The 17,252-nt window shown below is 29.8% G+C and overlaps 1 protein-coding gene across 7 annotated transcripts in view; it reads left to right on the top strand.

Annotated features, from left to right (window-relative positions):
* Positions 1-12,979, top strand: part of LOC142318828 (spondin-1-like) — a 173,864-nt gene extending 160,885 nt beyond the window's left edge. For 6 of the 7 annotated variants that reach the window (XM_075355352.1, XM_075355350.1, XM_075355355.1 and 3 more), the window contains 3 exons: positions 2,005-2,074; positions 3,843-4,027; positions 12,660-12,979. In XM_075355352.1, the coding sequence (XP_075211467.1) occupies positions 2,005-2,074; positions 3,843-4,021 (249 nt within the window). In that variant the 3' untranslated portion in view covers positions 4,022-4,027; positions 12,660-12,979. The remainder of the gene's footprint in view (positions 1-2,004; positions 2,075-3,842; positions 4,028-12,659) is intronic. The other variant, XM_075355356.1, reaches the window with a different exon arrangement.
* The last annotated feature ends 4,273 nt before the right edge of the window (positions 12,980-17,252 follow it).

Below are 17,252 nucleotides of genomic sequence, written 5' to 3' on the forward strand. Positions count from 1 at the left end.
CATCACAGTCACCACTGAGCAGTACAACACAATGTTATGAACATTTTTCATTCTCAAAATGAGACAGCTTGGCCTAAGGGACAAGTGGATGCAGCAGGATGGTGCCACCAGTCATACTGCAGTAGTGTCAATGACAACCCTTCAACAACATTTCCTGGGTGGGACACCTCATCTCCAGATTTGGTGATATCCAGTGGCCATCCAGATTCCCCAATCTAACTCCACCAGATTATTTTCTGTGGGTTTATTTAAAGGAGAAGGAGGTGTACACTACAAAGCCCACTACCATCACTGAACTGAAGAATAGCATCCGAAGGGAGATAACAGTCATCCCTGCCGCCCTATACCAAACTATGCTGAATATGATTGTTATGGTCAAAGAATGTTCTTGTCAGGTGGTGCTTATCTAAGGGATATAATCTTCAAACACTGAACATAGTGCAAAACTCCCATCCTTTGGCAATGTGTACCACATAGTTTGTAATAAATTTTGTGCTCCACAAATGCATTTTAAATGTGTCCCATCGATATAGACCACCTGTACAAAAGCATTTTAAAACTGAAAAGTGTTTCTATATAAAACATTTGAAAAAATAGCTGGCTAATTTAAAATAGTGCTAATAATGGCATAATATGGACAAGCACCTTGTTAAGGGACATTTGGAGCAAAATACAGTAATTTCTTTGTCAGTAAAAATGCTGCTAATTACATCATTGTAACTCGCTAAAACAAAAATAATTTTCCTGAATCTTTCAACAAGCTGTAAATGTTAAATTACAGGGTTATTAGATAGAGGGACTATTTTTCAACTGTTCTGATTTCAGAAGATTTTTCTCATTTTTGTCTTAAAATTTATGTTAAGTGTTATTTAGTATTAATGTATATTTCAAACATATTTTATTATGTAAAAATGTTAATGCTGAGTTCTGTATAATGTTCCTGTATGTGGAGCAGATGCAGTATCAGACTGTATAGTTAGAAAAAACTGCAACAAACTTCTGCCAGGACATCAGTAACCCCATTCATTAAAAATTTGATCCCTGTTAATGTAAAAGTCTGGAGGAAAGTGAAAGTTTATACCATAAATTAATGAATGCTATATATAAGAGTTGTAATTTTATAAATCAGTCCTGGAAATTAAATGATAATATTTAAGGATTTAATCAAATCCATTTACATGAACAAGACAAGACTTTATATATATATTATTGATATAAGTATACTTACCTTTTATCAAAGTGACATTAAAAATATCAAATCAATATCAAATCTCACAGTATCAAATTAATCTCTTTTTAATATTATACTGTCATTTTCCCCATCATGTTTTTTTTTTGAGGGGGGAGAAGAGCCTATTTTATTAATTCTACAGCATCTTCAGAAAAGATAATCCCATGTTGATCATATGTCATAAACATATGTCCCAAGACATATCATAAACATGAAAGAACACCTCATAAACAACAAAAATCTCAGATATGTTTAATTGAGAATAAGATTTAAAAAACATATTTATTGATAATTAAATTCTGGTTGCAAAATAACATTTTCTTAAAATTTCTTAAGCTTTAGAAGTTTTTTTTTATTTTTTAACATCCAAATGAGTGAAGCTTATAGTTAATACAACCATTTATATGTTGTCAATAAAGCTACATTTTCCTTTTTTTTAAGTAGCACTGATAAAATGTCAAAAGCGTGGAGAAAGCTGCACATAGCATTGCTCAATTTCAGAATTATGCAGGAAATGATTTTTTGAACAAGTCTTAAACTACATACCCTACCTTCATACCCTACAATATCCAGCATGCTACTTCCTTACATTTTAAGCTTTGTAGAAATATTCATTAGCTCATAAGGGAATGTGAATTACAGTCACAAGGGACCCATTTAGATTGTAAGTACACAAAATTATAAAGAACAGTATAAAGTTTATGCAACTCAATAAAATAATATAAATGTACATAGAAGAACTTAAAAAATATATATTTATAATTATTATTCAGGTGAAACCAAGGTCTGGAGAAAAATGTGAAGAAATTGAAGATACTAAAAGATGCAGAGGAAAGCAATGTGGTAAGAGCATTTTCTGAAATATTTTTGTTTTATGCAATATATTCTTTAAGAAACAAGTAAACATAAAGTCTTATATTTTCCATATAAAAAAAAATGTGTCATATAATTTAATTTAACTAAAATGCCAGGAAACAACTAGAAAATCCAATACACCATACACAGATTATGCTGATAGATGAAAAATAATAATTTAACCCTAGGATAATAAATATTTTATGGTTAAATGGTGTGAATTTACACCAGTATAGTATGGGAAAAATGTTAAGCCCTCTTTTCTGCTGCTCTTAAATTAACTTTGTATTAAAGAGAATTTAATCTAACCAAAGGAACAGCAATAGCAGTCTATTGTAATTACATTACTAATTTAACAAATGAAAATTACTTCAAAAAACATTTCTATAACACTGAATATTTTTCACCTAATGAATGAAGACAAGAAATATAATCCACTGATTCCAACAGAAAGGAGCATATAAATTTACCAAGCTTTTAACTTGGGAATATAACCCAATCTAGAGTTCAGGCTTTTCTATTACTTTTATGCATGCAAAACATTTGGGATGTAAGTAGTACTATTTACATTCTCCAAGAATAATGTGGTTACTATATAATCAGTCCCTAATATGAACAGTGAAAGTATCACTTTTATGGCTGAAGATGCCTATATTTCAGCAAGATTGTCATAAGCAACAGGTGGAACAGCATATTCAGTTTTGTAAAGAAAACAATAAGAAATATTCTCACCTTCTGTGGGATGATTTATGTTATCATGTCAGGTTGCCTACAACTGTTTCATTATAGTATCTAATCCTATTACATACTGCTAATCGTTGAACTATTGCAAGGAAAAAAATGTTCCTATAATGAAAGAGGACTACCATAATGAGCAATTGGGGTGGTTGAGATATGATTGTAATTGTCCCTTAGAGTGGGTGTCTCACTTCTGAATTATAACTAAATTAGAGTTACACAGAAAAAAAAATTAGCAGTAAAATAATTATATTAGAATACTTTTTTTTCAATAATCAACAAATGAAAAAAAGGAAAACAGACCTAACAGATATGTGAACAGACTAAATAACAGAATAACAAAAATGTTAATTCTCTTATAGATAGTTTCCCAAATTACTCTAAAATAGTTGTAGAACTGGTCACAAAAGAAGCGGTAGGTTCAATAATTAGGTCTTAAAACATAATATTATACAGATAATACAAATGCATAACCCCTAGATACATAACATCATTTATGTTATAGCCACTAGTCTATGAGTTTCATTCAATTCAAATGAAATAATACTACATATAAGTTTGCTTCAATTAGAATAAATTTCTTCAATAGTTAAGTATAAATAAACGTAAATAAAAAATTTCCACATTTGGAGCAATTGCATAATAGATACAAGCAGTTAGTTCACATCTTAACAACCACTCTTTATATCTACCTAGGAAACTTACATAAACTGAAGAAAGAAATGCTATTAAACATAAAAAAACTCAATTAGGTCTACTGCAAACTACTGTGATTTTCTTCTACAGTAACATTAATAATTACAGGACCTATCCTAAACACCAATGAAGTTAGAAAAATGTTATTCAATTTATCTAGTAAAATTATCATACTAACAATAATTTTAAGGCTTTCTGATATATAACACAGCAGCTATTATCAATTACTAACTATTAAATGGGTTAACTGCTTTCTGCTTTCAATTTAAGATAAAAAGGCCTGCTACATAATTACGTTAATTTTATCAGCTCTGGTTTACAGGAGATAAAGAGTTATGCCGATACACAGCTTGGTCATACTGGTCACCGTGTTCTGCAACATGTGGTGATGGAGCAACAAGACAAAGAACACGCAATTTGAACACAGGAAAACATTTTAATATTGAAATTTGCACGGAAAGAATTGATAAAGAACACTGTCACGTTTTACCGTGCAATTAATAATTTGTAAGTTTAATTTAACTAAGATATATTTTCATAATAAAACAAAGCATTGATGAACTGCAACACAAAACAAACAAAAAGAAAACTACTCAATGTAAAAAAAAAAGCAGACATAAATGACAACTAACTCAGAACAGTTATCAGCATGTTTTTAAGTTTAAGAATCCAGTATTTCAGACCCAGACCTCAAGCATATCCAACTACTGCAAACCACAATTCCATATCTTTCAGTAAATTAAAGTTAATATTTAAGCATTTCCAAAAACCCAACTACAAATATATCAGTAAAAGCAGGAAAAAAATAACCCCAAATAAATTCTACTGGTTCTCAATGTACATATAAAGATTAGGTAATTGAAATGTCCAATTAAAAAATATTGAATTTAGAATAAATTTTATTGTGTACATTTTAAGTAGAAAATTACACACAAACAATCTATTATCCCAGTAAATATAATTCAACAGGAAGTAGAATCTAAAAATATCAAAAGGTAGTAAATGTTGTGAAGAGCAATAGTGTGACAATCATAAAAAATGGTCATAATTTAGAATGTAATAATTTAAATTACCAATATTTACTAGTCCTTACTTCTTCTAGGAATTGTGAACCTTTTTTATATCTGAGAAACCTCCAAACATTTGAAAGATATACAGAGCTGGAGAATGTAAAAATCTATAACAAGCAGGTATGTGAGAAAGGCTGAGCAGTAAAATAAATTCTGAAAATGACTTTTTCTTGATACATCAGTATTAATACATCCTGACCAGTAAACACTTAAAGCTGTACAATTCAATGTTTTTAGTAGTACCATTTGAAAGCAACACAAAACTTCAGCTGTTCCTTTCAAGGAAATATCTCCTTCATTCCTACAGTTTTAGCACGTGCCCATCTGGAAGTTGAAGATGTAGCATATGGAAAATTAAAGGAACATTTCAAATAAATTAAACAAAACTTGATAAAAATTACAAAAATTATCAAAGGTGTATACAAAAACTGATATTAGAAATAGAAGGAAAAGCTAACAAGTGATAAAGTAAACAGAAGGGCAACACATGAAGGAAAACTTATTTGATGAGTTGTTGGAGAAAGTAGTCATTAATTAGGAAAGAATTTAATGATCAATCGTATTTGACAATTAAAATTGTTTTCAACATAGTGTTTTGTAAGGGGTGAATTGTGGTTTCATCCCAACAGTCTCATAAATTCTCAAAAAAATGGAAACTGACAAATGAATAAAATCCTTAAGAGAAACACAAAAGATGAAATATCAATGTACGATATGCAGAAATTGTATTAGTCTCTAAATTTTTTTAGAAGTAAAGAATAGTTAAAAAGTGTATATTACAATCTTTTAAAAACTTAATATACAGATAAATAATGACAAATTTAATTGCTGTACTTCAAGACAATGTTATGTTCTATGCCAATTTAGGCCACTAACAAGAGTTAAAGTAGCTTAACAGAATTTATGACCACTCATAAAGGGTGTTGGGTATGTATTGAAAATAAAATATAATTTTTAAATTTGTAAGTCGTAAAATGGATGATTCAGACAAATCCCAAAAGATTCTAAAATCTGAAGAAAAAAATCACTTGAACCCATAAACCAGGGTCCAATTTATTTTTTATCATAAATTATAAATGAATCATTTCTAGTACCACACTAAGAGAAAAGGTTAATTTCTGAACAAGAGTTTGCCATCAAATCTTTTTCAATTTTAGTAGAACTCATTTCAAGGTTGATTACCAACCACCAGCATTCAGTATCCAGAATTTCATCTGTGGAAAGGACATGGATTTTTATATATATATACACGCACACACACACACACACACACACCTGAGGTCTGTAAATAAAGTAATGAGACTGGTTCAGAAAAACTTTTTATTTACAATCCAATTATACATGGACTCTATCACTTTTTAAATAGTTCCCTTGGGAAGCCATGCAATGCTTCAAACAGTTTTCCCACTCTTCACAACAGTGTTGGAATTCAGAAACCAGAATATCCTTCAGATGGTTGGTTACATTTGTTTAATGTTTTCTACTGTTCCAAAATCGTGTCCTTTGAAGTCTTTTTTTTTTAAATCGGGTATAGGAAAAAGTTGCAGGGACTCAAGTCAGGTGAATAAGGTGGTTAAGAAACGATAGGAATGTTTTTCTTTGCCAAAAGTTTATTAATTGAGAGTGCAGCGTGACAAGGTGCATTGTCATGATGTAGCATCCAGTTTTCTTTGATGGGTGGTGTCATATGGGCAACGCTGCAGTCTTTCAAGAATTTCTCAGTGAACATATTGATTTACAGTCTGTCATGTACGCAAAAACTCCTTATAAACAATGCCTTTACCATTGAAGAAACAATTAGCATTGTTTTGATTTGCTTACTTCTGCTTTTTTGATTTGTGATGAATTTAAAGTGTGCCACTACTTGCTCTGGCGTTTTGTTTCTGGGTCATACTCAAATATCCAAGATTCATCACCAGTAATAACAATTTTTAAAAAATCAGGATCAGTTTCAATTCGCCCTAGAAGATTGTGGCACCCTGTTGTTTTTATGTTCAACAGTCAGGTTTTTTGGGACCAATTTTGCACAAACATTTTTCATGTTCAATTTGTTTGTCAAAATTTGATGGACTGTGGTATGGTTTAAATTTAATCGTTCTGCAATCATTCTGTCAGTTAATCGCTAGTCGTACTGTATCAAGTCTCTGATACACTAAACATTGTCGTCACTTGTTGACGTTAATGGTCTTTCAGGGCGTGGGTGGTACGCATCTGATTCCCGGCCATCTGAAAATGCTTTAAACCACCTAAAAACTTGGGCTCGTGACAGAGCTTCATCTCCATATACACTTTCAATTTTGAAAAGTTTCAGTAGCATTCTCAACAAGTTTAACACAAAACTTAATTGCACAACACTGCTCATAATTAGTAACACTCATATTTGTAACGCACAACAAAAACTCGTTTCATGAAAAGTTTGTTTATCTCACGTGGGAACAATAGACTAAAAGTATTAATACCTAATATAAATCAGCTGTTCATATAAAAATGTGTTTATTAGTAACTTTACAGTGTTGACAATTTGGCTACCAAAAAAACCTAGTCTCATTACTTTATTTACAGACTTAGTGTATATATATATATATAATTTATTAATTTTTATTATGCTATAATCGAATTATTTCAATCATGACTAAGGATGCAGGATTCCACGAAAGTACTTTCATGAAAAATTAAGGTCTTATCTCAATATTCTATATTGGGTGGTTTATTTAATAGAATTTACATTTATATGTAAATCCATGTCATCATGAAGAAATTGATGTCATTCATGAAAATTCATTCCTCAATTAGATACATATCTTCCAAACCAAACTTATGAATTCAGATGTTACTATTTTTTTACAATACTATTTCTGAAATATTTCTTGACAAAATCTCCTGCGATTCCCTTTAAATTTATTTCATAACATACTTTAATTATAGTTTGAAATATAATAATTTTATTGATTGATATTTAAATTTATTTAACTTATTTTTTATTATTATTTTCATAATGATATCAAACAGATGATATTTGTAATTTTTATAACTATTTTTAAACCCACTTTAAACATTTTCTTTTTGAAATCTGCTTTTCAACAATTTTTATTTTTTATTTTTATTTAATTAATTAGCAGACCCGGCAATGCTTAGCTATTGCTAGATTTGAGAGTATGTATATATATAGATTAAATGAACACAATTGAAAGTCTGATAAAACATTAACAAAATGAACACTATGGAACTTCACAAAATTTAACCTTTTCCCTTTCCTTCCCCAATTTTTTCCCCTTCTTCCCTTTTACCTTTATCGATTTTACCCTTTCTCCCTTTTTCCCCGAATTTAAATCGCTCCAGTGGTTTTTTTAGTCTATATCGTACACAAAATTGGAAACACTGAAACGGAATCGTAAATATTTAGTATAGCGAGTGTTGCTTTTACATCCAACAGATACCACTGTTTTTACATATAAATAGCAGGTATATAAAAACATGCGTGTATTCGAATGCAATGTTGTGTCAAAATTTCAAAGCAATCGGTGAAGATCTTTCAGAGATTTAAGATTTGAACAAACATACATTTACATTTTTATTTATATAGATTTCATGCAATTTTGCTTTTAAACTTTGGGCAATGTAACTATCTGCCATTTCATTTTTTCAAATTAGTGAATGCTTCATGTCACTCCTTTGATAAAAGACAAGTAAGTATCTATGTCATGAAAATTAGTGTACCCATTCTGGAGTTGAAGAACACAGATATTCCATCTAAACACACAATCCTCTTCAAGAAGTTGTTTGGTAAAAAAATCAACAATTTCTATGAGTCTACAGAATAAAAAACATTGGAGAAACTAAAAGAAATAGGAAATATTGAAATATACTAAAAAAAAAAGTATTTGAGATATAGATTACATTTTTTTGATGGTCAAATGACAGTTTTTGTTAATTCAACCCTATTACATACAACCCCATTACAGACATAAAGAATTTAGTAACAGAATACTTTTTTCAAAAATACATAACTGTAAAGAAAAGATTTAAGAATGACATTCTCTTAAGTTCACACCAAAGCATGCAAAAAAAGAAGAAACAAATGGTTTTAATATTTCAAAACAGTTCAACAAGATTTCCATTAAAATACACCATGATCTCCCTACTACATACAAACTGGATTAGTGATAGATCTCTCGAATGAAAAACTAGTAACAATTCGATTATTGAAATATCTTGAGATCTCTTCAACTGAATCATTCGAATGATGTTCTCACTTGGAATACACTACAAATGTATAAGTAAATGTATGTAGTAGGTGAATACTACTAATGTTATGAATGATAAGTAAATTTTACTACTACTTTAAATCCGTCACTCACTCGGATTTGAAAGATAATAGGCCAAATAATACCTACTAATAGGGATATGAATGATGAGAGAATCTCAACTATTACTTTTCATTTTTGCTCGAATGAATATTTTAACACACAATTATTAGTTCCAGCAATGAGACATATTTATTTTTTGACATCCTTTCTCGCTACTTTTTTCACTATCCTCTCACCACTCCTACTATTAATTTGAAAAAAAATTTATTTAAATTTATACTCACCGTAAACTGTTATAAATTCCATGTCTTAGGAATTAACAGATCGCCACATTATTATAATTCCACTATCACTTTTATTAATTACACAATAGATATCGTTTAAATAAAATGCCAAAATTATATATTAATTTTTTTTTCTTTAATTAAAAAGGGAAAAATTTGATGCAGCAGTGCTAAATTCTTAACTACAAATCATTAATTATGGTTCTTTTGGAAAATATGATATCAAAATGATCAAATAAAATAAAATAAGAATGTTCTCCATCAGTTTCAAATGCCATTTATAATTTTTTTTAAAATTAGCTTATGTTCTATTTAATATTTTAATTACTTTTTTTCACAAATACATTAAATTATGGTTTTAATTTTTGTTCATTAATTAAAGTTATTAAACTTAATAACAGGAAAAAACAAGTTATAAAAGATAAATCAGTTTAAAATTCCACGTTAAAATAACCATTTAAAAATTTATTTTGTCAGGTTTTTTGGAGATGGTCCATTCCTACACAAATTGATTAGCGCTGCCCAGCCTTAGAAAACACTCTTTCTGAAGGGACTGATGTTGCAAGTATACAGGAGTATTTTAGATTTATCTTATATAATTCAGGTAATGAATTTTTATGCAATTCCCAAAATTTCAAAGGATTTTTCAATCTATTTAAATGTGGCATTTCCAAATACTGTCATATTTGCAATGTTATGGTTGTTCCAGGGGTCATTGTTGTTTGGACTTTACATAATTTTTTTTCAAATAAACTCCAAAGACAGTTAGGATTTGTTGTATCTGAGGTTGTAAGATTTTCATCTAATGGCTGAGTATCAACGTCCATTCAACTTGAATTAATTAAATTTATAACCTCATCAGTTATCCATTTTTGGGCATTTTATTCTACGCCAAATGCAGTTTTTTTTTAATCTCTGATCAAAAAAAGTAGCTTTAGCTACTAATTTATTGCCTTCCAAATGGCCATACTTTTTGCCAATAACTTCAAGTAAATCTTTTAAATTAACTCCAACATTTGTTTTTGGAATTAAGAAATTTAATGTACGCTGCAACCCCCTTACTAAAGGAACAATTAATGCCATTGTCAGATATTTTTCTCCTGACAACTCAACAATCAATTGCTGAACAGGCTTTAAAACACGAATACAATCAGTGATGATTATCCATTCTAAGACATCCAAATATTGAGCAGCTTTTGGAATTTAAGATATAATAATGAAAATGTATCTTTTACTTCCAACAGCCTTTCCAGCATCATTAAAGCATAATTCCACCTGGTAGATATCCTGTTTTAAGTTTTAATACAGGTTTTCCCATGGTTATTTGTTTATCCCTTAATTAGGATTTTCAACCAATGATAAAGGCTGGAAATCAGTAGCTACTACCATTTTAATGATGCACCTATCAACTGCAGTTTTTTCTGCAGTAGATAACTCTTTGTCATAACGTCCAAACAAACATAGTTATTTTTTAGACAGAGCTACATTTATTTTATTTAATGAAATTTTACAACCTGGTGGTTTGGCTGATGTGGAAGGAACGGGATCTGCTATTGCTGGTACTGTGCATTGGTGAGGTTGATTAATTGATGAAATAGACGTTTGAGAAGTATTCCCTTTTTCATTAGTATTATTATTATTATCATCTAATTCTTCATTTAACTCCAAAGGATTTTTCCATTTTAAGCGCTATTTTAGATTTTCAATATTGCCAAAAAACTTTATTATAAATGTTTATTGCAAATTTTACAAGAAAAACTATTTTTGATTTCATTTTTAGTAAAAAAAATGTTCAAATGATCGATGATTTCCCCCTGGTTTCATATTTCTACTCTATAAATACAAATTAAGAAAGTTTCTAAATGGCTAAATTATAAAAAAAAATGATGAAACTCAATAAAACAAAAGTTTAATGAAATAGTCTCTAAATGAGTAAATTCTAATAAGTAATAACTCCTACAATAATAAAATAAATTAAAAATTCTGTAGACTGAAAAAACTAAAGAAACAAAACTCAAAAACGCTATTATTTAACACTAGCTGAAATGGTAATAAATTAACGCAGGATATATAAACAAAAAACAAAGTTATCAAAATATAAGCAACTGATTGAAAATGAGATATTAAAATAAAACCACTTTATTTGCAGAAAATAATTTTTATGGAGGTAGTAATTACAGAACCAGTAACCTGTAGTCAATCATAACTTATAAAATGATCCATTAGTAATAGCTATTAAAGTGTATTAGTCAAACTAATAAATCTTATTCAATGTTTGTATTTATGAAAAAAATAAGTAATATTCATAATTCAAATGAGTCATTTGATGATTATTAATATTTCAATTATTAAAATCATTCAATTTTGACCATCAATAAGCTGGATCATACTCCTGGCAATTATTTGTAATACATGGTAAATTTTTTTTTTTTTTTTTATTAAAAAAAACAAACTATAAAATTGAGAATAAAAAAGTCTCTAACAACTTTGTATCTTTGTATGACAAACCATAAAGTCTGTAGGATTTCAGATACATAGATGTGTAAATAACTCAAGTGCAGTTGTAGCTGTAGAATTACATATGCAAATGAAAGTAATAGACACTACGTAAACTATGTCAATATTTTAGTTTTACTCTACATATGAAAATGTAAATTCTATTTTTATTCACAATAACCCAGTTTATTCCAGTTGACCTTCACATATTTTTATTGTGTATGTTTACAAAATGAAGAAAAGTGCAAAGAAAATTGTTTTCCCCTATATAAAGACAGTAGTGAAGTTGAGGTAACAGTAATGGTAATGAAGTTCTTTAAGAAACAGATGCACAGAATATATTTTGATTAACCATTTTTAAAGACTAAGACAAAACCTATAACAGATAAGTTAGTACAGTTCCAAAACAATGTCTATAACTAAACAGATTTTTAACAAAAACAAAAGTATCATCATACAAACTGAATGTGTTTCATCAATCAGAACTGCATAGAAAATATTCTTCATTAATACCTTGGGTATTAGGCACAAATATTTCTTAATTAGAGTTCATAAATAAATACAAGCTAAAAGACAGTAAAAATACTGAAAATAAAATTTTACTGGCTTGGTTGTATCTAATCAGCCAATCTCCACAGCTAAATCAAGAACTTAAAAGGCAGAATATGATACACTTAATGCATACATACATATGCATACTGCTTCTTATACATTATATATATAAATATACACACACAGCAATCAGCTCTGCTTAAGCACTATTTTTCATACTTCTTTAGACAATTAATTAATAATAAATACAGTGTTTTCAAATCCCAGTAACATATGACAAGTTTCATCATTTCAACAACTTCTTGATAGAAATTTAATTCCCTACAACTGTGGGTACACTCATTGTGATAAAAATAGATTAACAAACAATTAAATAATCATAATAACAAGTTAGGTAAATTTTAAAATAAATATGTTTTTAAATTTTTAGGACACAGAAGAAGGAAGCATGCAAATGGATAAACAAGATCAGTGAATATGAAGAAATTATTGGGCACATAATTATTTTACTTTAAGATTTAAAAATACATAAATATAATTAATTGATGTTCAAATGTATTAACTGAGTATTTTAAATACAGTAAGTATTTTTTACTTTTGAGTGTGTGAGATATTATATAGTTTTATGCTGATCTTGTCTGTTAATTGTAATAAATTTTGATAAAGTATTTTACATCTATTTAAATATATTTATTGTAACATAATTTAGGTAATTTTTAATGTAAAATTAAATATTTTAAATGAAACTAACTTAAGCATTATATTTTATGATTTATACTCTTAAACCTCTTCATTTTACAGGTCAGTATCTGTAGTAAGTAAATTGTACTCCATCACAAACATTCTACAACAAATCCATTTCCTTGAATTATAAAACCATACAAAAAAAGCATGTTGAGACAAATAATGAAACAAAATGTAAAACCATTTTACGCGCACATAAACCGACACGTGCACATTAAAGCAATTGCCATCTAACTATGACCTAAAAGGAATTATAACTATCAATAATTATAACAAGAGCAGAAACATTTGATACTTTTGAAAATGAAATAAGGGGGCATAATTTTATATAAATGTACTTTATTGAGGTACTAATAATCTAGGAACAATAGAGATTTAATAGAAGTTGACAAAAAAAAGTTATTTATATAGATTCAACAATATCTACCCTGGTATGCAATTCCAAAATTCAAATCATATTATTTGCTATAAGACTCTATTTTCCATTGCATATTTTAAATTCTACAGTTAGCCATGGCAGTATAGCTGTGTTTACAAAATAATACTACAGTAACCTGACAGAAAAATATATGCGGATGAAATGTCAATGTAACAGAATGGTCAATTCACATCTTCAAATCATTAAGTGACATGTTTTCCTTAAACAGGTTATGTGCAGTGTTTGTGCTCACAGCTGCTCGTATGCTATAGCCCATCTTAATTAATGTACAACTGATTTTTATGACAAAATTATTTAAAATGTCAATGTATCAGTACTCAACACTCGCTTCACTTTATTCATTCCATAATTATCTTCAAACAATAGGACTTAATTTAACAGGACCAAATACATCTAAAAAATAACTTCAGACAAAGCAAAGGACACAATGGATCCCAAGAATTTCAGTAATTTTTTTTGTTGGTTTTTCAAGGTGAAAAACAATTTTATATTACAATCACCCAGACATGATGTATTTGTTTTAAAAAATACTAAGAGTTAAAGATTCACAATTAAAAACTGATTAACAATAAAAACATCTTTAAAAACAATTAAAATCCATCTTAAAATGAAAAACCTGTAGTGTATGCTAAAAAGAATAAAATTACAGCCTTACGGCAAATTGCATAAATGGCTGAAACACGGTAATCGAAATATTTGAATATAAACAGATGGCCCTAAGGAATCGTAAAACATGAGATAACTTCGTTTCATTATCCCCTAGAATAATTCGCATGTTAGCCCCTAGTTTAAATTTGAGCTGCAATGTCGCATAACAGATACAATCCAGAAGGATGTGGTGCACTGTTAGTTGGCAGTCACAGCGAGCGCAAAGGGGATGCATCTGTTTGCATCATCAGATATTCATGAGCGAGTCTAGTATGCCCTATTCACAAACAGCAGATAATAACCTCCTTTCAACAGTTACATCTTAATTGAGCAAAGTTTATTGTTCAAGGTGGCATCCTATTCACTTTGCCAATAATCAAGAACTACCCTCCTCAGGAAATAGAAAAGATTATTAAAAGTAATAGAACTGATAAAAGGAAGCTGAAAACAAGCCTCTTTTGCCACACTGTCTGCACGCTCATTGCCTGAAATTCCTGTATGGCTGGGGATCCAGCACTTGTATTACATCTAGTCATTTGCAAAATTACACAGTGAATCTCACAAAAAACAGGATGTCTGGAATATATGTTACTAATCGCCTGTAGGGCACTCATGTTATCTGAGCAAACAAGAACATGTCAAAATTTTGGGTTAACCAAACATAAGGCCTCATTAATGGCATACAGTTCTGCAATGAAAATGCTGGTGATGCTGGGAAAGCCAAACATGTATGTTCTGTTGCCAACCACAACCAACAGAATTAACATTCCTAGAACCGTCTGTATAAACTTTAATTTATCAGGATTCATGCTATTTATAACACTATAAAATTCATTTCATAAGATAACCGAATTCGTGTTCTTTTTATTATACCGATAAAGATCAAAGCAGTAATTAAAGAGAGAAGGCGGGCAGGGGGGAGGGGGTAATAACATGGAGCAACAGTAAGGACTGAAAGTAATTGTAGCTGAGAGGAGGCATTGAGCTATGATGCAGTAGATCTTCACTATTCCTAGTATCAATTAACAAACGCCACATCAAAAGTTAGATGAGTTGGTTGCGCCTTAATGCAAGCTACATTGGAGCATATCATTTGCTTTGAGCCACCTCTTTAAAGAGATGGCTCACCTCTTCCCACCAGCAGACTTACCACGGGGCTTGAGCAAAAACCACACGTGGCAAAACGGATGAATCAAGCACCTTTAGAACGTTGGCCTGCACCGACGAATAAGCTACGCAGCCATAGTCCAACGGTAATGGACCACAGCTCGGTAAAAGTGCAACATGCACTCACAATCGTTTCCCCATGGGGTATTAGTAATTTCAGTAGAGCATGGCTTCAATCGCAATGTTTTCACTATTTAAAAAATCTAAATAATAATAATAACGGATTATTATACTTTGTTTCTTATAGAAATAAAGTAATTATATTTCTGTTTGCATCAATGTAAATGGTGTCTGTTCAACACTAAATTATATACAACCAATAATTCTAATCTTAAGACTATTAAATTTCACATTGTACGTTATTTTATATTTGTATTAAAAAACGAAACAATATATTCTATGTAAAAAATAAACAAAATCAATGTGAAATTTCTGAAAAAATAATGTAATCCCATGTTACAACCTACCTGTTTATGTAATATTAACCCTGTTCCTTTGCATGCATAAAATTCTTTTATGGACTTCTCAATAATAAAATAACTAGAAAATACATAATACAAAATTTTACATTTTCAGAAAGCCGCTTCTGATTAGAAGCGAAATTAATAAAATAAATATCTTCTTTAAAATTGACTGTTACTTTGACCTCCGGGACCAGCGTTTGGTAATTGCTTCAGAGAATGAGATGAATGATTTTGTAACGTGTGTGAAAATGTCATGCCTAACCGGGATTCAAACCCGGGACCTCCAGATGAAAGGCCGACGCTATCACTCGCGCCACGGTGTCACTGTCACTTTGGGAGTAGCTATTTGACGTGAGAGAGGCGACGTCCCACATACAATAAGGGTTAATAATTTCAGAAGTACTAAGTTACTACACGTAATCCGAGACTGTAACACAATAGAATAAAATTAAAACTTCTGCAGTAAGCATAATCGGGTGAGAAAATTTTGGATAATGTATTTTAGAACCAGAGTCTAGAAAATTCAATAAGATAAATATTAAGCTGGCCTTTTACATGTGGTTAGAAAAGTGAATTTAAAACATAATTCTAGAAAGATCACGTCACGCTATACCTTGACCCTTCTATAATTGAGGTTATCTACTAACTTCCTAAAATACTTCAGAATAAAATAACAATAGATTTTTAACGGTAAAAGTCAAATCACTTACAATTTATTACAAATTACTGTATCAGAGAAAAAAAAACATCAAAAAAGGGAATCTGTAACACACTTCACCAACAACTCTGTATGTATCATGATCATAAAAGGACAGCGCTAACACGTAATGAACTCCTGCAACCAAATTCTTACTTTTCTTTCTGATTTCATTCGTCTAAATATTGTAACTATAAGTATATTATTTTCTAATAAACTATGAATTTTGTAAAATGGATGTATAATTCAATAACTTAGAGATAAATTAAAAACATGTTGATACGATTTAAAAAAATAACATTACTTCTATAGTTGTAATGGAAAATTCGCAAACTAGTCGTTCCTTCGATTCGACTCTTTATACTGAACGAAAGTATCGAGAATCGGTTTACGGGAAAACCAGATTCTTTTTACTATTCTCAACAATTAATTGTATTGGCGACAGGAAACCAAATATTTCTCAGTTGCGATTCGATTCATAGCATTACAATCTTTTTAGGGAGGGTACTCCAACTGTACCAAATTCTAGTTGCGTTGTTTACTTTATATTCACACGCGATGCATAACTTATTACATCAGCAACACTAATGTTTATTGAACATTCGGAAAATTTGTTACTGATGATAATAAAATATTTTCATTAACTGCTCTGTTTAACTGTGTTAACCTTAAACAATTTAATTTTATCTGTAAGCACTTTTTTTATGTTTAATCACCTACTACAGCAAAGTCAGAGTTGGTAGAATTTAGAGCTAGTTTGGTGTGTTTTTTTTGTTGAGATGGTAGATGATGAAATGAAGCAACGCAATGTTCTTCTTGAATAGTTATATTTAATTTGTCGTCACCCTTGACATTTTAATTGAA

Source organism: Lycorma delicatula, chromosome 2, assembly GCF_047948215.1.
Source record: "Lycorma delicatula isolate Av1 chromosome 2, ASM4794821v1, whole genome shotgun sequence".
In the NCBI taxonomy this organism is placed as follows: Eukaryota; Metazoa; Arthropoda; class Insecta; order Hemiptera; family Fulgoridae; genus Lycorma; species Lycorma delicatula.